Raw genomic sequence first — 26,766 nt, 5'->3', positions numbered from 1 at the left:
AGTTGCCAGGACCACAGGTGATGTTGTATCTCATGGGCTTCAGTGACACCTTCACATCTCACAACTATGCCACCTTGTACACTGGTGCTTTATTCTCCTCTGTCAAAACTATGTTTCCTGAGCTTCACACATCAAGCTCTGGTGTGTAAGTTCATTGAGCTGTTGGACATTGGGCACCATCCTGACCACATTCATAGAGTTGGTCAAAACATCAATAGGTCCAGTGATGACACTAGTGATGACAATGATGTCATTACCCTCAGCTCAACCCCTGCCAGTGTTTTGTTTCCTTGCTCACAAGTGCAGGACTATGTCTTTCACAAGCCAGAGTTGGAGGACTTCTGTCTTTTGGCATTTGTCATGGATATGTGGGAGGAGCATTATACACAGTCTTGGGCCTGCCCACCCACACCTTCTGTGCCCAAACATGGCTGGCCTGTGCATCTGCATTCATACTATTCAGAGCAGCATCTGAAGTGGAAGTCACACCATCATGTCTGTCATGCCAGTGAACACAACACATTGCCTTATCTGATTGGACCCTGGTTTCCCTGTGCTGACAACAACAGTGTTCATGATTATTTTCTGGCATGTATTTTGGCATTGTTGAAACCATGGTGTCAGGCCTCCGACCTCAAGAACAATTTGGCATCATGGACTGACACATTTGAGGAGTTTGATGATGAAATGGAACCTTGGCACAGATGTGTGGTCACAGGGATACAATACTATTATGAGTCGAAGACTGCATGCAAATCCTCCCCCTCTGATCACAATGCTGGGCCAAGATCACAGGGCTTCCCAGAGGCTGAACAGCCCAGCAAGTTGGATTGCATCAGCAAATGGGATAGTCATGAGAGTCTTACACTGACAGAGGAAGACTTTGAGAACTTCCAGAGAGAACAAACATCTGCTTGAGAACAGAAACATGCAATGGAGGCAATCAACATTGGCACATGCAAAGGAGTGTTCTCTATCAACATGTCTCTCTCTTGTGAACATTCCTCTTCATTTCAGATTGCTTCTGTGCAAGACCAGGAGCTGCTCATTCTGTGGCAAAGGGAAATGAATGTGATGGTTGCCAAACCTGGCATGACATCACTCACCTTGCCATCTGATCCTCTGAGAGACATTGGCAGTGTGGATGCCAATGATGGAATGCTTCTCAGTGATAGTGGAGGTATGTACTTGCTCACCCAACTCATTGAAGAATTGACAGCACTGCAGCCAGCTGACCTGGATGATCTATTGTGAGACCAATGCCATGCATATGACATTGTAAACTGGCACCTAGAACAGTTCTTGACAGGAGGCAATCCAGATCAACTGTGAATGATCATACCTGGAGAGGGTGGCATTTGTAAATCAAAAACGATTCAGACCATCACTGAGAACTTCATGCAATGAGGCATGGCAGGGATGCTAGTGAAGGCTGCCTACACAGGCATAGCAGCACCTGTCATCAATGGCAAGACATTACACTTCATAGGTTCATGGCATTTTTGTCTGCACTACTATGCTCTCTGCTGATGATGTTTTTATTGCACAGAGGATGGGTACAGTATGAAGAGCAAAGACAAGAGCACTTGCCTTATACTTGAGTTGAACAGTAGATTTGAAGTAAGCTTGAGTTTGGGGCTTGAGTGTCTGTGAAGACAATTGAACAGTAGATTGTTTGATAGGGAGTAAGGTAGAAATCCCCAAGTTTATACACATGTAGCAGTATGCATGGACCAGTAGCATAAAAGGAAGGTGCTACAATGTAACTACTATATATGGTATAGAATAGCAGAGAATGCTATGGAATATGATGCAATAAGTGATGTCATTCTGATGTCACCATGGAGCTGTATCACTCAGCATGTCATGTGACAGTACACATGTATCAAAACATGTAAGTCTAGAGTTGTCTAGACTGTTGGAACTATTAAATATTTCCAACAGTCTTTGTCTCCTTAGGCATGGTCCTGCTCAATGGCAGTAAACAATTGGTGCAGACTCTGAAGGCATTGGAGTTGTATTGGTGGGATAAGCACTATCTGATCATTGATGAAATCTCCATGGTTTCCTGGGAGTTCCTTGCCAAACTTTCAAATATCATCTGTCAGGCAAGGTCAGCATGTACAGGCATTGCATCTGAGGAGCTGTTTGGCAGGTTGAATGTCATCCTTGTAGGGGATTTCCATCAATTTCCTCCCATGGCCTCCAAAATGTCTGCACCTCTTTACTGGCCTTGCAATCTTGCAAAGGATACAGAGGATCAGGTAATCAGTTGACAGATCTTTGAACAGTTTGACATTGTCGTATGACTCAAGACTCAAGTGCAAGTGACTGATGCCAGATGGATGGATCTCTTGCATCATGTGCATCATGGTAACTGTAAGGACCATCACTTGTCAATGCTGCAAGGGCTGGTACTCTCTGACCCCCATTATCTGGCAACTGACTTCTTGTGAGCACCTTGGAGAAATGCTGTGCTGGTCACACCTCAACATGCTGTGCATATGCATTGGAATTCAATGTGGGCTCAATCTCGGTCAGGGGACCTTGGGTCCTATCTGGTTGTTTGCTCTGCATGGGATTCCATAGCCAGGTGTCTGCTGTCATTGCCTGAGAAATTTGCTGTGGCTACTAAACTGAAGACTGGTTGCACACAAAACAGGCAGGAATGTGCTGGGCTGTCTGACAAAATCAAGCTTGCCATCAGAATGGAGGTGATGGTCACCTTTAACATCTCAACTGACCTAGACATGGCAAATGGTGCACAAGGCCATATTGTGGACATTGTCTTCGACCCCAGAGAATGTGTGCAACCTTCTCCATCACATCAGATTGTGTTGCAGTATCTGCCTGCTTTTGTCCTGTTAGAAATGAGGTGCACCAAGGCAAGGTCCCTCCCAGTTCTGCCATTGGGAGTACTGCCCATCATGCCTCTTTTAAGAACTTTCACCATCATGATGACTTCTGGCAGCAAGTGTATGGTGACATGGATCCAACTCCCTATCACACCTGCATTCACTTTCACTGATTACCATGCACAAGCACAGACAATCAAGTACTGCATTGTTGACATGAGCACTTGTGCAACAAGGATCAGTGGCTGGAAAGGATGGATGGTGCAACTGAAGCTTGGTGGGATCTTATTGACACTGGTGTGGATGCATATCGAGGAGGCACTGTGGCTGCACAGCTTGTGTAATCTGCCATCTGGATCTCTAATCTTCTGCATCTAAAGATGTATGTTATATGGGGTTGTAGCACCATGGGTGGTGTCATGGGCCTCTAATCATCTACCCGCGAAGACGCGTGTTTTACGGCATTGTGGGTTTGAATATTGAGCTCGAGCACGAACGCAGTAAACAAGGTGCCTGCCGTGCGAAACGGCCTTATTCTAGTTTTGCAAACAGCTGTAAACCTGTCACTGACTGGTCGTGACCGCGATTCCGTCATTCCCTGTCCCTCTGATGTTCGCTGGCACTGTGTTTTGATTGCCCGATGGTCCGCTCATATCCGTTAGACAAAGGAATGCTCCGTTTGCAAGTTCATCAGATCTAGACTGATTTTTACGTGTTCTTTGTGATCGCGTGACTGCACGACGTGACGTCATCTTGGACTCTGGAGTATAAAAGACTCAGAGACCAAGCGCCACTCTCCACTCACATCGTCTCTTGCACTTCGCCTCTCTTTCCAAATACTGTCCATACATACCCATCGCATCTTAGTATCTCACACACGATGGTCCAGTCCGTCACCAAGGTCATATACAGGCCCGATACGCAATCCACGGAAGAGTTCGTTGCGATGGTAAACACCGCAGAGGTAAAGATCCAGTATCATGGGTGCTCGGATCGATGCGCTGATCTCGTTCATCGTACAGTTCAAGAGGTGGAAGAATGGAGGTGCGTTGTTTAGCCAGCGCCCCCTCCCGGCAACGAGATCTGCATCCCCAGCCATCCTGACTCTAATTCATCGCAGACACTAGTATACCGCTCACAGAAGTAGTCGACTGTAGGCACTTCTAAGTTCCACTGCGTGGAGCATTCCCATCATTGATCTTTCTTCTTTGTTTGCAGCGTTTGAGGTGTACCATTCTAGCCAAGGCCACCTACTTCGTCCATCACGTCAGCAACTCGAGAATGTGTTTGGGACGTCGAAGGACGTAGATGTGTTGACAACAATCCTGCAAAACGGGAAGGAGCAACCAGTGAACGGCTTTTCTAATGGTCTGGGTGTCACGAATATCGCCAGGACGAATGCCGTGATCGATTGCAAGGGCAAGGGAACGTCTGGCATCTAATCATGGCAAACATTCTCGAAATGCATTTGTACTCTATCGTGTAGCAGTAATTGTACGGCGTTCATTCATCAGGCCATCATCCTCGTGTAGTTTCCGGATGTGCCTTGTCGAAGATATCGTGACAAATTAGATGCTAATGACTAGATCGTCGATGAGCCCAATCTCATCTAGCTAGTATCCTCCACTATCGCGGAGGTGGTATCACGGCCTGCCAGCAGTTTCAGCCCATTCCTTGCTGCCCATCTGTACTAGCCTCGAGCAGGCGCGTGCAAAAGCGAAAATCTCCTCCTCGCCGGTAAACATCGAGCTCGTACAGGCGACTTCAGGCGGAAGACCCTACGTAATCAGTCGTTCGTTAGATCTACCACGTGCCCACTTATAGTCAAAGCATAAGTACGGACCAAGTCATCCATGACGCTCCGCATGTGATCCGAAATTTGCCCTTTAGCTGACGTGCCGTCGTCCGAAAAGATCTGGAAAATGGGTACCTCGGATAAAACGAATAGCTTCACTTTGGATTCATAACATGCGTCGATGAACGTTATGAAACGCCGGGCCTATGGAGAAGTTCGTGAGTCAAACGATTAATGAAATGATAGCGGGGGTACTCGCCACATCCTTCCGTCCAATATCCAGCTTCGGAATGTCCGTAATGAAAATTGTGCCGAATGCACGCGTGATCTCGAGGTAATCTGCTGCACTCAGTGGACGTGCACAGAGTTCTTCAAATGTGAACCTCGCGACACGCGACGTAGAGAGAGGGATGTGTATGGTGCGTCCGAAGGTCGTTAATGGTCGATTGGCAATGACAGGATCCGCACTGGATGATGACGGACATGGCGAGGTGGTTAGGGAGTGGAATATCTTATCAAACTCGGCTTTATTCTCGGGAGTGGGCGGGGAGTAGTAAACATGCGAGAGTGCACGTGGAATGCGTCTATAGTCTGATAGCGAACAGGTATGTGAGTGTCGAGTAACACAAATGAGAACAGCAAACACGCGGACCAGTTCCGGAATCTAAGTCAGTGACTTGAAACTGAGACTTGAGAAGTTCTATGGCGGGTATAAAGCTCGAACGTTGAATGCCGTTTTTGTAAAGGTCGTCCGGATGTCGACTAGTGAGGACCGTTGTAAGCACGACGATATCCGTGTACGAAGATCAAGGACTTACTTGCTGGTGATGACCATGACGACACCATACCTCAGCAAGCTCTCGAAGAGTCTCCTCAGGATCATGGCATCTACAATATCGGTTACCTGGAACTCGTCGAAGCAAAGCACATATGCCGCCCTCGCCAGGTCCCTCGCGACAGGCGCGATGGGATCGCCGCCGTCCTGCACACCCATTGCCACCTTAGTGGCATGGATGCGTTTGTGCACGTCGATCATGAAGGCATGGAAATGTACGCGGCGTTTACGAGTGATGGACGGTGGGAGAGAGTGGTAGAATAGGTCCATAAGCATGGTCTTGCCCGTTCCGACGTCGCCATATAGGTATAATCCCTTTGGAGCGTTCTTTGGAGGCTCCTCTGGCAGTGAAACAGTGTTTCTAGCAAATAAGCGGGAGAAGAGTGTGGGTGCGGAGGTAGACGGTGGAGAGGGAGGAACTGGGGGAGGACTGTAGGACTGTAGACTGGTATAAAAAGACTGAAGATGCTGCTTCACGATGCGCCGTTGGTGTGGGTCTGGCTTGAGTGTTCCGGCTGATACAAGAGCGTCGTATTCCTGGAGGGGTGGCAGCGGTGGGCTGACCTGATGAGCCGGAACGGTCAGCTTGGCGGAGGTCAGACGAGCACTGGCTGTATTGAGGATGGACGGAGCCGCACTCGGTGTCCCTGCGACGGTGGACTGGCTGGCCAGATGAACAGGCCAGCGACGGGGCCAGCGAAGCCGGTGTGCGCGAACTGTCCTCATCGACATCAAAAGACAAGCGGTAAAATAGTGAATTCACATGTTAACTTGACACCATGGACGACGAGACTTACATCCAGCTGCTCCTCACAGACTCAAATCTGCCCACCGGGATCGTTCGTGGCGTCCTCTGGCCTCGAATCATTCTCCACACACGGTCTCCTGTCCCTCGCACCCTCCAAGTCCGGACGGCGCCCTCGCATTCGTACAGGACAATCTGCACAACCACGCACACAGCGCACTCCCGTTCACATCCGACGCCCACACCCTCGTATGTGTTCTCTCGGAATCGGCCCAGATTGACCAGACACTCGCTGCATTGACCACTCTCGATCGAGCCTATGAATCCATGACCCTCAATCACGTCACACGACGGGCATCTACGGCGCAGGGAACAGCCTTGTTGACTCTCTATGCGAGGGCTTTCGCTCTGTCATCCACCTCAAAGGTCATCCCGACCCTGATCGACAGCCTGAAACTCGCTGTCCGACGTGGGGAAACCCACGGTCATCTTCCCGTGTGTTGGGGCGTTCTTACTGCTGCACTGGGCCTCTCTCTGTGTGAGTACCGGTCCCGCATGTGCAATCCATGCGCTAGATGAATATCAATAATATCATCATCCAGCTCGGACGCAGCATCTGGCGCTGTTCCTCCATGCCCGTTCCATCCTATCTGCTGCAGTACGCATGAATACGATCGGTCCCTATCTCGCTCAACAGATCTTACTCTCAGACGTAAAACCTCTCGTCGACGCCGTGGTTGCCGAATGTTGCGATCTGCGATCAGGTCTACTTATGACTGGAGAGGAAAACATCGACTCCAATCTTGACCCCGACGAAATGACATACGCAACTGGCCCTGCTTCGACATGGCCTCTGGGGGAAATCGTCGCCATCAGACATGATTTGCTGCATTCACGGATATTCAACAGCTAGTTGTCCCTCGACTCTCCCTCGCCACTAGTTTCATCTGCATTATAGACACTACGTACTCCCAGCCAGCGCAAGTCTTGCCGCAACCTCTGCCTCACCGCGGACGAGGTTTGCAAGATAGCTTACCATGAGGGTATCCTGTAGACTCGTAGCCCACCCGCCTTCTTCATCAGGCACCGTACCAAGAACGCTCCATAGATACCGGCCTAATGCAGGATCAGGCTCAACGGTGCCACGCAGAACCGCTTGTACATATGCAAGCACGCGCGAAAGTGCGGAGGACGTAGAAACGAGAGCGTCGTGGAGATTCGACAGTGGTGTTGTCGGTGCTGCGGTACCATTTGGAGAGGATGAGGAGGAAAGGAGGAGATCGACTGAAGATCAAAGTATTTAGTATAAAAACGTCTGAGGGCCAAGGTCAGACCGAGACTCACGCCCTGCTCGTTCAGTATCGTGGAAGCACAATTCACAGGGGATGGGTACGAATACGCAATTTTCTGCTTTTTGGGTGACACCTACTGGCGAGCTACGGGCGTGTGTGATTCTTAGTTAACTAGGTATCTGCAGGGGCAGAGCACTTACCTGACATATGCCCGCACGCCAGCACCAACGCCTTCCTCCGTGCCCGTGTCAAGAGCAACATGTACGGCTGGATATGACGCCGTTTCTTGCTCGTAAAAGTTCTGTATGAGGGCTGAATACGTGCCTAGCCCATTTTGACCTTGGCCCTGTGCAAGGCCCTGCAATGCCTGCTTCTCTGCACCACCGGTAGCATACCAACCTACGATACTGAGCTGCTCTTTATTTGCATCTCCACGCCCGCGGACGAACATTTCGAACATGGAGCGATGGTACTCCATATCCACAGCGACCTGCTCCTCCGTCTCGGAGTGCAGGACTGCAAATGCATGGGTGACGCTCACGGTCGAAGGCGTCGGACGCGTGCCCAGGAGTGTTCCGATCACACGATGCTGTCGGTCCGTACGACGGAGGTAGTGATCGAGGATGGAGAAGAGCGCGGTCGGGTGAATCGTGAGCGATGTTGGACGTGGTCTGCAGACAATCTATACTTGGTTACACATTTCTAGGACGATGGGGTGAACCCACGGCGTAGTGGAATGGTTTGCCTGCGACGTGTTTTGCACGCAGATCGCTGAATTCGACGGTCCCAGCGTCATCTTGGCTTTTGGTGTTGTCGTGTAAATCAGCTGCGACGATCGCAAAACCTGTGTCGGAGTTGGAAACTCCGTTCTTTTTTCACTCGACTCAACCACCGAGAAAAATGCCCTCTGAAGAAACAAAGGTGCGCCCTGTCCTCATGCATGGAGAAGAACCAGATGCGAACAAAATACAATGACAGGAACGCATTACCAAGGTCGTAGACGTCGCTCGTGTGCGTATTTTGTGTGCACTTTTCGACGCAAAACTGACAGCTTAGGTCTCGTAGACGGTACTCCACTATGGCTGGATACCACTCATCATATACATTGGGTACACGAGGAGCTCGCCTCAACCGACGGTCATCAAGTGCGTCCTGTGTTTTTGTTTTTCGATGAATCGTTTTTTCTCAACTCTTGTTATTGTACAGACTGCTAAGTCCGCTCGCGTGACGACACACGGTGGCAGACCTACCATTCCAGGCACATGCTTTTTCCATCGACAATGCACCCATGTATCATATAACCTCCCTAATACACTAAAACTATACGCGCTCTCCCAGCTCTGTCATTGGCATTCATGGTATTGTGACACGCGAAAACTTAAGAGAGATTGACTTGCAACGAACGAGTTGAACACCCTGCGATCATCCTGTTACAAGGTGAGGCCCATGCTTAAATATTCTTTCCTTACTTGTTGCAATGATTCCAACTACGTGGTGGTCCCTCCCTTGTTCCTCAATCGGAACGAGTGCTGACAGGGACCCTGAAAGCCTTGCCCTGCTCAGCCGTACCTGTGGGTGCTGGTTGGAGTGCCTGGCCATGTGGACAGTCTGAGGCCAGATATGAGCGTTCTTTTCCGTCCCTAATCGTTCTTGCCTATAAGCAGTACTCACGCAGATTACTAGATTATCGCTGAAATTATATTGGCACGTATAATACTTGTTTGCAAGGAATCAGTACGGCGAGTATGCTACAATAATAGTCAGGGGTATTGTTGTGCCACATGGTGTCCAAATTTCTCATCCAAAGCCCGACCCTACAAGTAAATCCGCCTCAATTCGGAGGCACTGGTTATCCTCAAACACATGGGACACAACTTGGTAGCACCCAAACATCGCAGCCAGCACGTAGCACAGCAGGTGTGCCAACAACCAGTGGACACCGTGGGGTCGGTGTACTGTGAAAGGCATACACGACACGTCGGAGCCGGAGGCTAGCAAATGATGTCGATCCAACATACCTCAGTGCACAAAAAATCAGGAACGTACGGTGGTGTTTATCTTTGCCTCCAACGCTGTAATCAGCGCTAGGATGATCGCCCCTCGAACGGGCAGCGAGTATTGTGAGGTCAAGCTCGTCCGTAGAGTTTTCGGTGGTCGGAGCGGTATCTCCCGACTGTGAATCGGACTGTAGAGGCGTTCGACCTTCAACGGAGGTCGAACCATGAGTCGATTCCTGCAGGCCCTGTCGGTCATGATTGGAACGCTCGGCATCGAAACTGTCCCCAGTGAGACCAAGTATGTCTGCTTCCCCAAACTGAGCGCCTCCAAATACAGCATCGTCCGTCCCGTCGATGTCGATATCCTCCTCCGTATCCTGCGTATGTATGCGCATTTGTATACCCGTTCCCCTGAGACTTGCAGCCGTAATGACTCTGGTGCGCACGCTCCCGTCTCCATTGCCATCACTGCCCACGCCACCGCCTTCATCAACGTCTACCTCCAGGTCCTCACTCACCTGCGTGCCCTGGATGATCTCCCTCTGTCGCTCTACCTCGGCGCGCCGACTCTCATATGCAAGACAGGCATCGACATGTGCCTCGACAACATCCCTATCACCCCTTACGTTTTGTCCGCAAATGGGACACCCTATACCTGTGCCCTCGCCATCCCCTGCGAGGTAGGCAGCTTCCTCGCGTGAAAGCTCGCGCAGGCGTGTTTGGCGAGCTCTGCGCCTGCGGATGATGTGTGTGATCGTGCGCTCGACAGCGACGGGGGTTGTAGCATTGTGATAGGAACGCGTAGAGGTAAGACGCGGAGCTGGCTGGAGGGCTGTCAGGGACTGGCGCGCTTTGAGGGCGGATCGGCGGGTTCTGTTGCTTGGTCTACCATTCAATGGGAGTACAAGTGAAGCAGCAATAAGCATAGATCCGCAAGGAAACGAAGCCAACTCACACCTGCTCGAGGTCATCCGCTCCAGGCAGAGGCTCGGCATCACCGATGTGGCGGACTATTTCGTCTACGCGCTGAAGTTCAAGCACTGTGTGCGCCTCAAGGAGGCGGACCGGGATTTGCTCATTGCAAGCGGGACAGGGGCGAGTCTCAGCACGTTTAACTACAGAACGACGTCACGATATAGCACAGATGTGACAATAACTCATTGGACAACACGCACGCACGTTTCTTCGCTGCTCGTGATGCGGGCGCTTCCTCCACGAACTCGTCCGGTACAGGAGACAGAGGAGACGTCGATCTTCTCAGGCACTGCGTACCACCGCTTCGTGAAGTACTTTCAAGCGCTGCGGGTTCGCCCGTATCCCCTACACGGGAGGGCCTCTTTCCCCTGTGATAGCAAAACGTCCCAGGATATATCTGCTTAGCGCCAGTTTCTAAATTGTTAGTGATTACATGGAAAACGTACTTTGTGGAACGAACACGATACATTTGTGGAACGTTTTCACTTCTGTAATATTTTTCGGAGTCGTCCTCGGTGGCAGCTTGTCTTCATGGACCTCCCCGATGGCGGGACTCGATGGATCGCACGCTGAGGCGTTTGGATGTCGTCGACGGGGGGTCAGTTAACCGTGTACCCGCATTTCCCATATTTAGGTGTACCCCTTTTTCGGGCGTTGACAGTCAGTCTAATTTAGACTTCTGTAAAAATATGTACATGAAGACCACGATGCTTTTGATAGCCGTCAAGCCCAGATCATGGATTTAACGGATTGCGTTAGGTTCACCATGCAACAGAAATATGCCCCAGTACTTAACGTTTGCTTGTCTATCTCTAAAGCACTCATCAACTCTCCCTTCCGGAAGTGGGTAATAATAATAGCTCATGTTGTACGATCTATACACGAGACTATCAGACACTACCCTTGTCCAAGGGCGCCATATTATGCCACACCGCCTCATCATCCGCTCTTGAGCTAGCACTCGTTGCTTAATCAGCCTACAAACCAAGACCCGATTGTGGCTGCAAGATCTATACCGAACGACTTGTCAGCGACTCTTTCAAGAACGGTTACCCCATCCCTTGCTCCTCCGCTTCCCAGAACAGGATATGCGATAAGAATAGCGTTCTTCAGCCCCTGAGAAAAGAAATGCGTGGGAATAGCTTATCCACAGCGATACCCACAGGTATCCGATCGCACTTCATCCCACATCCCTCTTCCTCAATCCTAGCCGCTTCCCTGCTTCTATGACGACGTCTTCCACCAGCACTCCAACGGGTTGCAACAAAAAGAATGGAATGGAAAAGCCTATAATGTAGGGGTGGTTCGCCCTCTGAAGAGAACCAGTAGTGGGTGAAGTGTTATCCCATATCTTGAATTGGAGCACGACATCACCGCACGTGTGCATAAATGCGGAACAAAGGAAAGCATTACAGAGCCTGGTATATGATTTTACCCATGGCTCACGCTCCCTTTCCTTGGGATCCGAGGAAGGATCACGATCCCAAGGACTACGTTTGTGCCGATGAGGACCAAAGAGGGTGAGGGTCTACAGGCGAGGTCAGATATTGGCGTATATTCACTGACAGCCAGGACAGGAAACAAGTGCTCACATTTCGAGAAAATTGATGCCAGGTCCGCCTGACAGACATGGTCAGCAATGCAAGTATTTAATATCAGACCTCGACGCACCCCCAGAACCTCCGAATTGTATACGCGCCTTTCAACTTCCCGAAAGGAACCGGCCACAGCTGTGGTTCATGGAGAGCAGTTCCCACCGCGATTACGGCCGCTAAAGAGTGGATCCAATTGAGGCCTGCGTAGAAACGGAAGGGCATCGCCATGGTATTAAGCCAACCCAACAAATACCCCTGGGAAAAGAGAGGCGCCCCGGACGAGAAAACTGGGTTACAACGAATGTACAATTGGGCGGCTTCAAAGAGAGGGTAATAAACCAGTATGCGACGCAACCGCGAAGCGATGAATGCCCTTCGAGTCAGGTGATGTGGTTCAACAGGAGGAACACTGTGGTCGGCCTGTCGGTGGTTAGGTCAGCTTAGAGAAGCCTGATATTATCTCCCTTCACTTTGAATGACCACCCGATACCCCTTGGCGAAATGCTCATTATCCAGAAAAATCTCTGAATATATGACAACTGATGTGCGGGAACCCTATCTGTTTCATGACGATACTCCTCCAGAGGGTGTATCAGTAGCAAAAACCGGATGACGTCCAGGACAGCAGCGCCCAGGGTAGCACCGAAGCTATAGTCAAAATATCCAGTCCCGGTGTGAGAGACTGCCATGTCTATCGCAATGAGCGCAACGACGGAACTACAACCAAGGATACGCCACAATGTTGACTTGAGGTCTAAGGCGGCGACGGCTAGTGTGAGGCATTGGGCAACGATGAAAAGTACACCCATCAGCTGACACGATCGACTTGTATGGAGAAATTTATCGAGAATACTCCACAGTCCGAGGACTGCGTTAAGTACCTTCGGCCGCAGTAAGAACCCGGGTGGGGGGTAATTTGATGTGTTCGATGCGAATCGTACCAGAATCGTACACCATTACTCTTCCGCTCAGATGATCTGAAAGGGGGGCGACGGTTTCACATTAATGCAATGCTAGTAATATTTATAAGCGACAGAGGAACAACGCTGCGGGGTACGGCAGCAGGAGCTCAGCCAAACGAATCAGTGAAGATTAGTATCCCTCGGATGCTCAGCACATACCTTGTGCCCAAACATGACCCTGCTACAATTCTATCAATCCAGTAACATTTCGGCACGTGGCAGATCTCATGTTCTCAAGCAAATTCCAGTCCAGTACCGTGGCAATGCTTCTATCTTGTTCTCCATGAGGTTGACAGGTATTGGTACGACTCGTTCTTTGATTTTCCGCATTGGATTACCCACGGAGTTAAAGGAAGCAGCAACCGAAATTGATAGAGCACAATATATCTGCCTTGAGGTTTGGCTCACAAACTGCCAGTGCAAGAACGAAAAGGCCCGGGCGTTTCAGGTATATAGTTGATTTTTCAAGACTGCAATCGTGTTGACGCTCATTGAATCCGAAGTTTGAACGCAAGATTGGTTGGCTTGGGTCAGATTCAACTTTAAGTGCGTAGGGATATTCTGTATGGCACAATCTAGGGTGACTACGCGTGGCTACTTGCAGACTTTTCGCAGGTTCTGCCAGCAACCAATATCTTTCTTGCCAACTTCCTGGAGAAGGGAACCACGTCGTGCTACCCCATTTTTTCCCTCTACTCTTCGGCCTGACTTGTCACTCCACCAACCAAGACCTGATTGCGGCTGCAAGGTCTATACCAAATAGCTTGTTAGCAACTCTTTCAAGCACAGTTACGCTAACTCCCGCTCCTCTACCTTCCGGCACAGGATATGCGGTAAGAATAGCGTTTTTGAGATCCTGAATTAAGAAATGCGCGGAATAGCTTATCCATAGCGATACCCACAGGTATCCGATCGCCTTCACCCACATCCCCTTCCTCAATCCTAGCCGTTTCCCTGCTTCCATAATGGCTTCCTCCACTAGCACACCAAGAGGTTGCAGCAAAAAGAATCGAATGGAAAATCCTATAATGTTGGGGTGGCTCACCCTCTGAAGAGGACTGGTACTGGGTAAGGGATTTTCCCATATTTTGAACTGGAGCACGACATCCCCGCACGTGTGTATGAATGCGGAGCAAAGGAAAGCATTACAGAGCCTGATATATAATTTTACCCATGGCTCACGTTCCTTTAGCTTGGGGTTCGAAGAATCCGATGAAGAATCACGATCCCAAGGACGACGTTTCTGCTGGTGAGGACCAAAGAGAGTGAGGGTCTGCGGGTGAAGTCAGATACGAGTACACGTGTGCTGGCAGCCCAGGTGAAGAATAAATGCTCACGGATCGAAGGAATTGATGCCAGGTCCGTCTAAGAGACATCAACGATGGCCCAGTAGCGTAAGCGATCAACATGATGGTATTCAGATCTCAACGCACCCCCAGAACCTTCGAATGGTATACGCATCTTTCCACTTCCCGAAAGGAACTGGCCATGAACGTGGCTCATGGAGAGAAGATCCCACCAAGATCACAGCCGATAGGGAATAAGTCCAATTGAGACCTGCGTAGACGCTCCCAGGTATCGCCACGGTGTTAAGCCAACCCAGAAAATACCCTTGCGAAAAGAGAGGTTCCTCAGAGGAGAAAACTGGGTTACAACGAATGTACAGATGGGCAGTTTCAAAGAGAAGGTAATAAGCGAATGTGCGACGCAACCGCGAAGTGACGAATGCCCCTCGGGTCAGATGATGTGGTTCAACAGAGGGCACACTGTGGTCGGCCTGCCATTAGGTCAGCCTAGGTCGACCTAGCATTAACTCCGTCACCTTGAATGACCACCCGATACCCCTGGGTGAGATACTCATGAGCCAGAAAAATCTCTGGATGTACGGCAACTGATACGCAGGGACCTCGTCTGTTTCATGACGATACTCCTCCAGGGGTCGCGCCAATAGCAAAAACCGGATGGTGTCCAGTACAGCAATACCCAGGGTGCTGCCAAAGAGGTAGTCAAAATGGCCGGTCCCAGTGTGAGAAACTGTCATGTCTTCCGCGATGAGCGCAACGACGAGACCGCAACCAAGGATACGGTACGAGGTCGATTCGAAGTTTAAGGCGGCAACGGCCGATGTAAGGCATCTGGCAATGATAAAAAGCAAGCCCATCGGCTGTCACAGTCGACTTGTATGGGGCAATGAACGAGGATGCTACACAACCTCAAAATTCAGGATTTATGTGCTTTTACCACGATAAGACTCCAGATGGGGGGGAATTTGATATGTATGATACGGGTCGTGCATCGCTATTGTGCCGTTCAGATGATCTGACCAGGGATTGCACCTCCAGGTTTACCCAGTGTTGCATAAACCTGCGGCGGATCCGTGGGTGATCTTTGAGCCCGTGTCGCTGGCACGGAGCTATGGCACGTTTTGACCGGTAGGTCACATTCAAACGTCCGTATAATTGAATTCTACGCAATGTTTCGAGCTGTTGACCTCTTCAAAATGGATGTTTCCAGGTCGCCGTTGTTCTGCCCGTGGCATACGGTGGTAAGGCCCATTGGTACTTGTTGGTCGGATGGAACTAGCACTGTGATTCGTACTGGACCATTGCATTACCCTACGAAAACGAATTCTAAGATATACTTCGAGAAAGTAGGAACCAACTCCAAGTCTAGCATACGGTACGTACTAGCACTACTTGGCGTGAAAAGTTCCCGCTTTACAGATCCAGGTATCATCGTCAGGCTTACAATGGGACAAGTACATATTAGGTCCTGGCCACGTATCAGGCACATGCTGTCGCTAGGGTACCCGCCAACACCGTATACCCAGCGGGGACGGGTTGACATTGACCCATACCACCCGCGGTATCGTCCAATGGCAGTGTGGTATAAACCCGCGGGTAGTGCAGTCGAAAAGCATTATCAGCGAGAGACCATACTGACTAGCCAAGGGCAACTACTTTGATGGATATCTTCTCTTTCTCTGCCGGATGATTGCAATTTGGTGGTTTTCTGATGCATACCATGTTATGTGCCCGATGGCACCACACATTGCTAGATGAATGGGACATATTAGTATAGGTTCCATACCAGACGACTGGCCCTGTATCAATATTTGCCTATGTTCATTATATTCTACAAGTCTGTGAACAACGACGATATCGTAGACGCAAGGTCTACACCGAAAACTTTCTTAACAATCCTCTCTGTCACCGTCACACAGAAGTATCTTGTCTTCCCCGGTTCCAGCGTAGGGTACGCAGCTTCGATAGCGTTCTTCAAACCATCCACCCAGAGAAACAAAGTCCAACACAACCATACCCACACCCATGTATATCCGAGTATTTTGCTCCATCTTCCTATCTTCATGCCCATGCGTTTCCCCATTCCGATTGCAGCGTCCTCAATCAGCACGCCTACGGGTTGCAGAAGGAAAAAGGGAAGAGAAAGCCCAATTATGTTTGGGCTGGTCGTAACATTTTTTCTTATCCGAATTTGGAGCACGATATCCCCACACACGTGAATAAGAGCAGAACACAAGAAAGCATTGCAGAGCCTGTGGTACGACGTCGCCCAAGAATCGCGCCGATTTGGCTGTTGGGTCGAAGATCCCCCTGAAGGCGACTGATCCTCCCATGGTCGTTCTTTCCATCTGTTAGGGCCAAACATGATAAGGGTCTGCGAGCTTGGCTGAGAAACAACGATCTACAGATAGATGAGAGTCACGAAAGACGCATACTCACATATCTGAAATTTTGATGCCATGTCCTCCTGACGAGTACCAAGACGGGTCGCTGTGAGTGCAAAATCGCCGGGAAAATTGGGACTCGTACGTACCCCCAAAACCTTCGAATAGTGTATGCATCTCCCCAGTTCCCAAACGGGGGCGGCCACGACTGTGGCTCGTGGATGTTAGCGGCTACTGCAAATATAGCTGCTGTGGAATGGATGCACATCATGCCGGCATAGAAGCGACAGGGCATCACGAGGGCGTTGACGCAACACAGGAGGTACCCTTGAGAAGTAAGGGAAATCGTAGATGTGAAGACAGGATTATGACGAATGTACAGGAGTGCTGCCTCGAAGAGAAAGTAATATATGAAAATGCGACGCAACCGCGAGGCAATGAACGCTTTGCGAGTGCGGTGTTGCGGCTCGACCACAGGTATACTGTGGCTTGCCTACCACGCACAATCAAGCTTGAACTTGAGCTTCGTTTCAACGTGCCATTGTAAGTTCCTCTCACCTTGAAGGACCACCCGATCCCCCTTGCTGAGATGCTCGTGAGCCAGAGGTATCTCTGGATGAAGGGCAGTTGATACGCAGGAACCTTATCCGATTCGTGACGATACTCTTCCAGAGGCCGTGTCAATAGCGAGAAGCGGATGGCATCCAGCATGCTGACACCCATGGTTCCACCGAAGCTATAGTCAAAATATCCTACCCCAGTGTCAAGGATGGCCATGTCTGCTGCGATGAGTCCGATAACGAGACTGCAGGCGATGACACGCCATGAACTTGACTTGAGGTCTAGGGCAATAAAGGCCAGTGAGAGAGACTGGGCAGCGACAAAGGATAGACCCATGATTAGTGATTGACTAGGCGGTGTCTTACCCTGCAACCCACCCCTTCATTTAATTTAAGTATTCCGATCTGAGAAGTATGTTATTGAGCCTCGTCCACGAATACTTCTGCCGATAGGGGGGTTCTCGGTGTATCATCGTTTCGCTGTTCATGGCCAACGTCGTGGCAAAGACTCTGCTATTGGCTCGGAATCTTTCCCATCAAGACCACAAAATAAATGGTCATAATGATTGCCAGCCTAGACTTCGGTTGTGGTCGGGTGAGTCTGGGATACAGCAGGACGGGTGTTGGATAAACGTACGGTGCTTACCGGGTCGGACGGGCGGAAGTCAGATTCCGTTCCTACTAGAAAGAATTATGCTCGTGACTCCTATGGGTGTGGTCGGGCATCTCTGGGGCAGCCGTCAACAAAGCGGCTGCCGTCAGAGACGGCGCTACGTCCTAGTTCGGTGCATACCTATGGAAATAGCGCGAGTCTTTTACATGAAATTTTCGGACCTGTCCAAGCACCACCTTTAAAACCAATAAACATAAAACCATTCAGCACTTGTAGGTGTACTATACAGAAGGGTACCAATGACCAGGAACAGATAATATGACGGGGGGAGTTAGCAGGCTCAACCCAAATCGAAAAAGCTGGCAACGAACAAAGGTATGCGAAACGCAAGATTCTGGTTGGAAAAAGCGGAACGCACGTCCCACAGTACGCAGCATACGAAAAACAAGGAGGGGAAAAGTAAAGTACTATAGTAGATATCAGCAATAGGAATAGAGATGGCGACATGAGGCGGCATGGCAAATGAAACAGACTGTAGTAGTATGTCAATGGGAGGGGAGGATTGCGATTAATGATTCGTGGAACAAGGGTGAAAAAAAAAATAATGTGAAATCGACGAAATGGACAGTCCAGAAGAAACGGTGTTTGCGAGCTGGTTCAAGGCATGCGATCGAAACGAGTTATGGAGAAGGAAGTCAAACATGTCACGAGTGTAAGTACAGATATATAGGAACGTGCAGATGTTCGTGGTAGATGCTTGCGTGTGTGGTGGTGAAATAGCGGGACTTAAATAGGTTGTCCCTTTAACCGGCCCTGGCGGCCTCTAGCGTGGCAGACGAAGGTGACAAAGTGCGAAGGGGGAAATGCTGAGGGTGACCATGAGAAAGGGTGGCCTCCGTGCTCGTGTGATCGGGTATAATAGAATGCGAAGACGGTGCGTTCGACCGAGCGGGAGGCGACGACGGAGGGAGAGAGAACGGCGAGAAGTTAGTTGGTCCTCCAGAGCCACCGAGAGAAAGCCCAAATGAATGAGAACCACGTGGGAAGGCGGTCGTATTCAAAGGCGCAGCTGAGGCTACCGCGCCGAAGCTACCCGACGGAGGTGGAGAAAAAAACCTCGGAGGAGGCGACCGGGAATAACTGAAGGAAGCTGCATTTGGGGTTTCGCGTCTATTAACGGTGACACTTGAATCTACCTCGAAGCCCTGGCGTTGTTGGAAGGCTTCGGCAGGGAGTGCGGATGTCTTCGCCAACTGAACGTTCTGTTGCTGCTGAGACGACCCAGCGCCAGCACTGGTCGGCGTTCGCACACCGAGGGGATTCTTACTGTAAGACAAGCGAATACCACCGTTCTTCACCAGTCCGCCAAGGGGGTGACCATAAAGCTCATTCAACGCTTTTGTGGCATGGTGTACATCTTCGAACTGTTCGCACGAATGAGATAACGTGTGACGTACAAGAATAGCGTTAGCTTACCTCCACGAAACACATCGGCCCGTTACTCTTTTGCCTAAAACACAACTTGCGATAGCCTGGACGGCGAGAGAACAACTCTCTGAGGTTCTCTTCGAGAACACCGGTAGGATAAGCGCCCACTGAGCCCGTTGGCAAGTTACCAACGTAAAGCGTATTGATCGGGGGGTTCTGGTCAACAAGGGCACTTCGTGGACCGGGCCCGCCGGAGGCGTTGGCGCCACCAGCACTTGAAGGACTGCCTGCATGTCCCCCTGAGCTTACTCCCGACTCAGAATTGGAGGCCGGGGATGGAAGCTGAGGAGAGGTACTGCCTACGCTGACCTTAGCGCTAGTACTGACGACTAGTGGCACCGGACCCTCCCCTTCTGGGGTGGCCCCCGCACTGGACGCAGCACTGGAAACAGACAGTGATGGGCGAGCGCCTTGTGACTGAGCTGGTTCGTCCGCCGATCCGAAGAACTGGGTAGAGCGAAAGACGCTAGAGCGGTGTGCGGGTAACATGCCCTCATCATCTAACATCAGATTGGACATTGGGGACTCGTCCTGAGATGACGGAGGCCTCGCGGGAACAGCCGGACCCTTGCGAGTTGCATACAACGACAGGCCCGAATATGCAAGAGACTCGCGCTCGCGCGGGAAAGCGACGTCCCAAGGACCAATAGACACATCGCGGGTGGTCGGAATTTGAATGTTATCATCTTTCAAAGATGTTTGGGCGATGATCGTTCCGTAGCCATTGCCGGGAAAGGGGCTGCCAGCTTGATTCGATTGCGGGCCATCACCATTCAGGGCATTCGCATTAGGAGAGAGAAAACCGGTTTGCGAACCCCTCGAGGACGAGACGGAATAGAACGCATCGTATGGCGAGGCATGCGTCGGGGTTACCCGAAGAGTATCATTCTGGGTTGGTTTCACGTCCTTTCTCCGGAATTCTTCCTCTGCCAGAGCGCGTTCACGAGCCCCGCGGGTAGCACTTAAACCCATAGCAAGTGCCTCCTTTCTTTTCTCCCGCTCATCGCGGTCCCTTTCCTCCTCGCTACTGTCACCAAGCCTCCCGTCTCTCCAGCCGCCACCGAGGTTCCTGTAGCCCATAGCACTGAGTGTGGCTTCGCGAACGGGATGAGGATCGCTGCCTCCTAAAGAATTCAGGCCCAGGTTAGCATTGAGGCCAAGCCCTGCTGTGAGCCCTGCCAAAGCGTCGGGAGTAACGCTGATGCCATTCAAGTTGGCGAGGCCAGCAATGTTCGGACCCAGGCTCCCAAGGGTATTTATGCCATTGTTGCCGGATGGGTTCGTGTTCCCGATGCCAACGCCACGTTTGGTATGCAAGTTTTTCTTTGCCATCTCGGCTTTCAAAACCGCGCCTTTCTCGACATCGATCCGGCGACCCTGGAGAACATCTCTCGCATCGAGAGCCTCTTGACGAGTGCGGAATTTGGCGAACCCTATAATCTGCTTACGAGAAGGCTGACCACCGGAACCTCCCTGGAAATGACCGGGATCATCTGGAAGTTGCATAGCGAGGGGAGGCCACGACGTTGTAGGGCCGTCCCTCCCGTTATCGACAACAACCCCACCTTGGTTAACGGTGACGATGTTATAGGGGTCGTTCTGTCCGGAATTGAGGTATGAAGTATAGGACTGGCCCCCACGAAAAGGTAAGTTGGAAGCTGTACCGCCTGTGCCGTAGGCTGTGTATTCCTTGTTTGGGATCTTCAGGGTGGCAGCCTCAAAGCCCGAAGAGAAAGTGAACATGTTTTGGAATTCGCGTTCCTAGAGCAAACTCAGCCAAACAAAGATATTCCGTTGGCCCTAAGATACTCACCTGCATATCGTCAGGGAACCCAACAACAAAGATGGTGGAAATCTCCTCTTGCTGATTGCCAGGGGGGTCGATGGCGCTGTTTGGCTGTCCCGCAGATCCTGCCCCCCTCGGATTACCATTGGATTGAAGATGGGGGCCATAGGGAGTCTGGCTTTGCACATGTACCCCATTCAGGTAAGGCGGTTGGGGAGCAGAGGGGTTGTGGGAAAGGGGGTGAAAAGAATCGTGGGGCTGAGACTGCAACTTCGCAGAGTGGGACTGCACGAACGGGTCCATTGTGAATGGCTGCGAAGGTTTGGTGCTCAATGGCACATTAGGTCCATAGTCGGCACTGCGGGTCTCGAACGCTGATGACGAAGACACGCCCTGTTGAGAGAGTTGGTGCTTCAACCCCAGAGGTTGGTGGCTACCGTAGACCTCGGTTGCGTTTCCAAAGGATTGTGAACCACTCAGAAGGCCCTCATGTTGGCGCATGCGGAAAGAACTGGGTGGTACATTAGGTACGCTGTTGTTGGGGGAATGTGCGCCATTGATGCCACTGAAAGGGACAAAGGAGGATCTGAAAGGTCCGGCACCAAGATCGTTGGGGGACTTGGAAGAGGGCTGTTTGATAGGGGTATTGTCCGGGTCGGAAGGATAGTCAGGAGTAAGATGGATATTGTTGGCACTGTTGTACAGAGAGTGAGGGTCGTTCTGCGTGAACAGCGACTCTGGGTTTGGGTGAAGGTTGTTGCTGTCGATATGGTGAGGAAAGTGGGATGCACGCAGGAAGAAATCGTTGGCCTGTGAGTGGGGACTGGGGTGAGGAGCAAGACGGAAGGGCAGGGAAGGAAAGGGACTGGCCTCCGCAGCATCGGGAGAGGTAGCCTCTGGGTCTTGTTTGGAGGAGGGCTGGGCCATGGGGAACTGCTGTGAGGGGGAGAGGAGGGAGGGTTCAGCGTCTCCCTGGGCTTCGAGGGAGTCTAGGAGAGAGCGGTTGATGAGGTCTTCCTCGAGACCCTGTGGTTGCGAAGAGGACGCCAGGTTGATTACAGAGGGATGGGGGACATCCACCGGAGAAGAGGGGTAACGCAGAGGAGGGAGAGATATGGATACAGCCGGAGAGAGATGCCGATGCGCGACGGGGTGGTCGAGGGGGTCAGCGACGGCAGATAAATAAGGGAATTATACGCCGGGCGACGTGGAGAACAGCGAGACGGGACTGGGGGCAGGCGGCGAGCGACGGTGTTCAGTTGGTAGACCACGGGGGGTGGTCGACGGGCGATCGAGTGTGTGAAGGTGCAAAAACAAGGCGCGCGGGGCCGACAACAAATCAACCGAAAAATTCAAAACAAACCCCGCCATTATTTGGGTCACACATGTCACACATCTTCCCACGCACGGACCCCGTCCCTGTGTCTTTCCCACGACCCCTCATCTCATCCCATCCCAGCCAAGCACTGCATCCTTGATGGAATGAACATGTGGAATCAGTTCTGGCCCTCTCCGCGCCATGCAGAGCACGCAGACGCAAACCTATCTAATGGGATTGTGGTGTGGCGGCTTTCCGTAAAATGTCGATGATGGGTGGACGAGACAAAGGAAAAGACCGAAGGAGGGTGGTCACATCACGACCCCCCGCCTGCAATAATTCGACCAGCTTGCATTATGTCAGACCGAGACACCGACTCGGACGCGACGACAATAATATTGTGTGTGTATACTACAGGGGCATAGCAAGTACAAGATCACATATTATCATTTGGGAAGAGCGCAATTGGTTGTGGTCTGAGACATGTCAGCAGGCTATATCCATCTCGGACAGATCGAACTCACCATGCGTCGACCCACTCACTTGACAGCATCCAAATCCCACTGGATACCAACAATATCCCAACCGCCCACGCTGCCGCACCCCAAAACCTCCTCCTTGCTCGAGAGTTCGCAGCCTGCAGCGAATAAGCCGACTGGGGATCATGGTATGGCACCATCCCAAGCGTCGGCTGGGATTGCACGAGGGGGGATGGTCCAAATTGAGAATAGTGATCATCAACGTGTCTGTAGGGGTAGTGTCCCGGCATCCCTTCTTGTGGTGAATGCCGAGAGGGCAATGGCCCCGGGATGCGAACTGAGTACGCTGGCGGGGGTTCGTCAGGATTGACGCCAGGCTGCATGGCGCTGGATGCCAAGTGTCAAGTACAAGTTGAGAGCCTGACCGTGGCACGCGATATATATATCCCTTTGGAAATTACTTATGAGATCACTGCATACTTCGGGGGAAACCAGCGAAGCGGAACGAAGGCAGCACTACGTATGAAATTACAAGGCACGCGACAGTTGATATCGGAAGCAAATTGAGGTGGCTTCACAGAAGCTTCGGGAGCATGAGCGTATGTGCGGGGCTGGTACCCCACAAGTGATGACAATACCAACCCATGATGTCGATTCACTTCAACGAGAGGCATGCATTAAACGAATTTTCTCTCGAGACTACAAATCAGAGTGGCTCTGGACAGATCATAACACGACTGTGGTGCTACACGATGGATATAGTACAGTGAGAATCACTTACGGCACGGTGGGTCCGACATCAACAACACTGTACTCAGTCCGAGAGGTTTGCAAGTCAACCTGCCTTCCTCTCTTACAGTTCCCGTCCGCGAGTTGGAAGTGGTTCTTCCTACCCCAAATTCCGTGACCCCCCCTCGACCCCGGTAAGGAACTCCACTACTGCGAGTGGCACGAATAGTAGAAACACTAGAGCTAGTAGGTCGTCCTGAGCCACGTCCCCGCGACGCAGCTGTCACAGTTTTCGCGCGGATAGGCACGGCCGTAGTAGCGACGGCTGTCTTATTACGAGTAGTGACTGCTGCTCTCGCAACAGGTCGCACATGACTAGCACGTCTCACCGGTTGCAGCACAGGTTGTGGTTTCACGCCTATACCACTATCTTCGCTGTCTTCGTCCGGAGTTTCGCTCGCGCTTGATTGTAGGGGATCACGGGACAAACGAGCACCCGCGGGCCTCCCACGTAGGGTGGCATTTCGAGAGCGCAGAACGTATGCATGGCTTTCCCTAGGGGCGGAGGAGTCGGAGGAGTAAAGGGACTCCATGGAAGTCCTGCCGTGATAGGATGACGCATTATCCGCAGTGGACAGAGTGGTGGATTGACTCGCCACACTCGCAGAGGAAACTGCAGGACTGGGATCGACGCCATTCGAATAGAGATAGCGATAAGGTGTTCTCATCGTTGCGTTGTAATCATAATCGCTGTCGTCACCAGCGCGAGAATGCTCGCTCAGATCAGTCTGGCTTCCTTCATCGCCGGTATCGTCGGCTGATTCGTTATCAGGTTCGAGACGATCACGTCGCTTTTGCACCCCAGAGTTGCCACCATGTCCTTGGTTTGAGTCGTGTACGGAGCTGGGGTGCTGTTCAAGCGGCATGTGAAAATCCGGTGTGTCCTCGGGTATCGGAGGGTGGTGGCTGTCGGATTTTGATCGAGCAACTGGGCTAGGGAGCGACGCCAGCACAGGCAAGGGAGTTGGCGGGTATGCGGACGGGAACGCAGGGTATACCCTCCACTCATCCGACTGGTATTCGCGTACAGGATGATACGATAAAGACCGCGTAAATCCAGGTGTAGACGGGTCACCTAAAAGGTCATTGCCGTGTGTAGAGACGGGAGGGTAGTGATTTTGATTTCTCCCACGTGGTAGAGTCTGTGAGTACTGAGGGGGTTCATGCGACGGAGGGTGAGCACTATACTGAGGGAGAGTTGCAGTAGATGTAGATTTAGCGTGACGTCCGCGAGAAGCGTAAATCGACTGGCGACTATTCGAACGCCGCTTGCTATCGGATACGCTACGCACTGAAGTCGAGTGTTTATCTCGAGGCGCTTGCACGGCTTCGTAGGTTTTAGGAAGTGGAATAGTAACGGTGCGACTCGTAAGAGTAAAATTGGCTAACTCTTCCGGCGGGCAGTCACGACCAGTGTCGGACTCTCCAATAGGCCATGCCAGTGGCCATGTTGAGCGGACGTAGTCCACGGGAACTTGTGAAAGGGCGAATAGGAAATCGCCTACATCACGTACAATTTCAAGAGCTGGATCCACGATTATGGAGTAGGGTTTGATGAAAGGTCGGATGACATGTAGATACAGGGGCTCGGCTCCCTATGTCGTAGTCAGTTTCTTGGGACATGTCAGACGACCTTAGATCTCACACACTTTGGCACGGGTAACAAGAAGGAAGAGCAGCAACACCGACTTCATCTCGCTGTGGAAGGGTACAAGAAAACCGAAAACTCGGTCACAAGTCCTCTCATATGCTGCATAACAGCACTAGGGAGTTGGAATGAGGCATGAATCCAATGAGTATTGCAATATGTGCCCCTACCCAAACGACCCAAATTGCTAGGCATCCTTTAAGGTCCCTTTTCCTTTGAGACAACGCTCGAGCGCTGGGCTGTCCACCTCGTCTGGGAGGTGGAAACTTGAGGGTCTTGAATGTCTCGTATATGTTCAAGAAGACGAGAAACAAGCGTAGAGCGGGTACGACCAGAGGCATACTCAAGTTTTGGAGCAAACAATCATTCAAAGATGTGGTCAGAAAGGAAAAGGAGTAGCGTTGTAACGATGGAGAGCGTGTTCAGTCACTTCAACGGGCACGTTGAGTGGAATCGATGCGCGTTTTCACCTCATTACATAAGCTATGTAGTCCAATGAACGAATTTCACATACAGGGAAGAGCTACGTAGCACCGCCAAGTTCCTTCCATCGCAGAATACAATTGAGTTACCCCTCATGCTGTTTCAGAATGACTTGCGGTTTGTTGAAAAGCTCAAGCAGAGGACCTGGGATACACTCAGTCAAAGGCAACGAGTACTACCGACACGGAGAACAGAACATGAGGCAAAGACGAGGGCCTCAGGCCCTCACTTTATCCAATAGCCGCCTTTCCCCTGATCGGTGGAGCAAGAGTGTTCGCCGTCTTGGTGAGCCCACCGCTGTCCACAAGCCGCAAGCACCTCGCTTGGAAAAGGCCATGGCCGTGACGTTCGGTTCCAGCACGCGTCCAGCATGGAGATGTGGTGGAGCATTGTTCATGGCGTATGGCAACCCGGTGTAATGTTCACAAGACACAGGCGTACGCCAGACCAAGGAATCTTAACGGAAAACCGGTGTGACGGCTAATACATAGCCATCTTCACTGACTCTCCAAATTAGAATACAGCTGTGCAGTGTGCGCATGGCCTTTGCATCGTTGGCGTGTTTGGGAGATTATCGATCACCTATCACGTCAGAATATCATGGAAGAAAAAGGGCTTATCGAGCGGCCACCTGCGAGACTGTATCGCCTTAGCCCTAACTGGGGAATTGTCAGTATAGACCAGAAGAGCCCCAGTAGTAGCCACGCAGTGATTGGCAGCCCATCGACAATCGTATTTGAATAGTCCGGAACTGATTTTATCCAAACGTAAACGAAGACGCACCGCTGGACATTTAGCAGGCATTCCGAGTTTGTTTTCACGGATGAACCAGCTGGGAACAAAGCATGTGAAGGTGGATCAAA

At 51.2% G+C, this 26,766-nt stretch overlaps 12 protein-coding genes across 12 annotated transcripts; 3 read left to right on the top strand and 9 right to left on the bottom strand.

Moving 5' to 3' along the window:
- Positions 1 to 3,735: 3,735 nt before the first annotated feature.
- Positions 3,736 to 4,297, top strand: F5J12DRAFT_886836 (ribosome maturation protein; the record flags this gene model as incomplete). The annotated part of the gene is made up of 4 exons (XM_051747164.1): positions 3,736 to 3,819; positions 3,878 to 3,899; positions 3,976 to 4,008; positions 4,074 to 4,297. 4 exons carry the CDS (start codon positions 3,736 to 3,738, stop codon positions 4,295 to 4,297), a joined length of 363 nt encoding a protein of 120 aa, XP_051605463.1.
- A 201-nt stretch (positions 4,298 to 4,498) lies between these two features.
- Positions 4,499 to 6,217, bottom strand: F5J12DRAFT_886835 (AFG1-like ATPase; the record flags this gene model as incomplete). Its single annotated transcript, XM_051747163.1, has 5 exons — positions 4,499 to 4,633; positions 4,699 to 4,854; positions 4,913 to 5,241; positions 5,303 to 5,412; positions 5,469 to 6,217. The coding sequence occupies 5 exons, from the start codon at positions 6,215 to 6,217 to the stop codon at positions 4,499 to 4,501; spliced, it is 1,479 nt and encodes a 492-aa protein (XP_051605462.1).
- A 47-nt stretch (positions 6,218 to 6,264) lies between these two features.
- Positions 6,265 to 7,143, top strand: F5J12DRAFT_886834 (UreF-domain-containing protein; the record flags this gene model as incomplete). Its single annotated transcript, XM_051747162.1, has 3 exons — positions 6,265 to 6,324; positions 6,420 to 6,768; positions 6,833 to 7,143. 3 exons carry the CDS (start codon positions 6,265 to 6,267, stop codon positions 7,141 to 7,143), a joined length of 720 nt encoding a protein of 239 aa, XP_051605461.1.
- A 48-nt stretch (positions 7,144 to 7,191) lies between these two features.
- F5J12DRAFT_886833 (Mov34-domain-containing protein) lies at positions 7,192 to 8,318 on the bottom strand (the record flags this gene model as incomplete). The annotated part of the gene is made up of 4 exons (XM_051747161.1): positions 7,192 to 7,514; positions 7,575 to 7,666; positions 7,723 to 8,193; positions 8,248 to 8,318. The coding sequence occupies 4 exons, from the start codon at positions 8,316 to 8,318 to the stop codon at positions 7,192 to 7,194; spliced, it is 957 nt and encodes a 318-aa protein (XP_051605460.1).
- A 104-nt stretch (positions 8,319 to 8,422) lies between these two features.
- On the top strand, positions 8,423 to 8,914 carry F5J12DRAFT_711225 (TOM7 family-domain-containing protein; the record flags this gene model as incomplete). The annotated part of the gene is made up of 3 exons (XM_051740690.1): positions 8,423 to 8,443; positions 8,501 to 8,533; positions 8,588 to 8,914. The coding sequence occupies 3 exons, from the start codon at positions 8,423 to 8,425 to the stop codon at positions 8,912 to 8,914; spliced, it is 381 nt and encodes a 126-aa protein (XP_051605459.1).
- Positions 8,915 to 9,336: 422 nt separating this feature from the next.
- On the bottom strand, positions 9,337 to 11,103 carry F5J12DRAFT_932232 (uncharacterized protein; the record flags this gene model as incomplete). Its single annotated transcript, XM_051749554.1, has 5 exons — positions 10,699 to 11,103; positions 10,475 to 10,634; positions 9,629 to 10,404; positions 9,569 to 9,606; positions 9,337 to 9,513 (listed from the first exon to the last, which is right to left on the bottom strand). The coding sequence occupies exons 1-5, from the start codon at positions 10,961 to 10,963 to the stop codon at positions 9,337 to 9,339; spliced, it is 1,416 nt and encodes a 471-aa protein (XP_051605458.1). The 5' UTR covers positions 10,964 to 11,103.
- A 414-nt stretch (positions 11,104 to 11,517) lies between these two features.
- On the bottom strand, positions 11,518 to 13,060 carry F5J12DRAFT_8012 (uncharacterized protein). The gene is made up of 5 exons (XM_051744362.1): positions 12,560 to 13,060; positions 12,166 to 12,509; positions 12,087 to 12,114; positions 11,658 to 12,022; positions 11,518 to 11,566 (listed from the first exon to the last, which is right to left on the bottom strand). The coding sequence occupies exons 1-4, from the start codon at positions 12,896 to 12,898 to the stop codon at positions 11,675 to 11,677; spliced, it is 1,059 nt and encodes a 352-aa protein (XP_051605457.1). The 5' UTR covers positions 12,899 to 13,060; the 3' UTR covers positions 11,518 to 11,566; positions 11,658 to 11,674.
- A 703-nt stretch (positions 13,061 to 13,763) lies between these two features.
- Positions 13,764 to 15,412, bottom strand: F5J12DRAFT_932230 (uncharacterized protein; the record flags this gene model as incomplete). Its single annotated transcript, XM_051749553.1, has 4 exons — positions 14,874 to 15,412; positions 14,485 to 14,828; positions 14,389 to 14,416; positions 13,764 to 14,324 (listed from the first exon to the last, which is right to left on the bottom strand). Exons 1-4 carry the CDS (start codon positions 15,210 to 15,212, stop codon positions 13,764 to 13,766), a joined length of 1,272 nt encoding a protein of 423 aa, XP_051605456.1. The 5' UTR covers positions 15,213 to 15,412.
- A 744-nt stretch (positions 15,413 to 16,156) lies between these two features.
- Positions 16,157 to 17,531, bottom strand: F5J12DRAFT_790456 (membrane bound O-acyl transferase family-domain-containing protein). The gene is made up of 4 exons (XM_051743832.1): positions 17,298 to 17,531; positions 16,889 to 17,232; positions 16,795 to 16,822; positions 16,157 to 16,729 (listed from the first exon to the last, which is right to left on the bottom strand). The coding sequence occupies exons 1-4, from the start codon at positions 17,514 to 17,516 to the stop codon at positions 16,187 to 16,189; spliced, it is 1,134 nt and encodes a 377-aa protein (XP_051605455.1). The 5' UTR covers positions 17,517 to 17,531; the 3' UTR covers positions 16,157 to 16,186.
- A 1,036-nt stretch (positions 17,532 to 18,567) lies between these two features.
- F5J12DRAFT_8306 (uncharacterized protein) lies at positions 18,568 to 22,372 on the bottom strand. Its single transcript, XM_051745714.1, has 3 exons — positions 21,214 to 22,372; positions 19,389 to 21,161; positions 18,568 to 19,336 (listed from the first exon to the last, which is right to left on the bottom strand). The coding sequence occupies exons 1-3, from the start codon at positions 22,111 to 22,113 to the stop codon at positions 18,716 to 18,718; spliced, it is 3,294 nt and encodes a 1,097-aa protein (XP_051605454.1). The 5' UTR covers positions 22,114 to 22,372; the 3' UTR covers positions 18,568 to 18,715.
- Positions 22,373 to 22,863: 491 nt separating this feature from the next.
- Positions 22,864 to 23,554, bottom strand: F5J12DRAFT_7999 (uncharacterized protein). The gene is made up of 2 exons (XM_051744299.1): positions 23,029 to 23,554; positions 22,864 to 22,980 (listed from the first exon to the last, which is right to left on the bottom strand). Coding segments are annotated over exons 1-2 (339 nt in total). The 5' UTR covers positions 23,367 to 23,554; the 3' UTR covers positions 22,864 to 22,979.
- A 98-nt stretch (positions 23,555 to 23,652) lies between these two features.
- F5J12DRAFT_790439 (uncharacterized protein) lies at positions 23,653 to 25,922 on the bottom strand (the record flags this gene model as incomplete). Its single annotated transcript, XM_051743831.1, has 3 exons — positions 25,591 to 25,922; positions 25,422 to 25,535; positions 23,653 to 25,367 (listed from the first exon to the last, which is right to left on the bottom strand). Coding segments are annotated over exons 1-3 (1,834 nt in total), but the record flags the coding sequence as incomplete, so codon positions are not given.
- Positions 25,923 to 26,766: the final 844 nt, after the last annotated feature.

The sequence above is a fragment of the Pisolithus orientalis genome (genome assembly GCF_024613125.1).
Source record: "Pisolithus orientalis strain OTSU chromosome Unknown F5J12scaffold_1, whole genome shotgun sequence".
Lineage (NCBI taxonomy): Eukaryota > Fungi > Basidiomycota > Agaricomycetes > Boletales > Pisolithaceae > Pisolithus > Pisolithus orientalis.
Note: the sequence above shows the minus strand (reverse complement) of the source record. Positions and strands in the feature narration are given on the sequence as shown.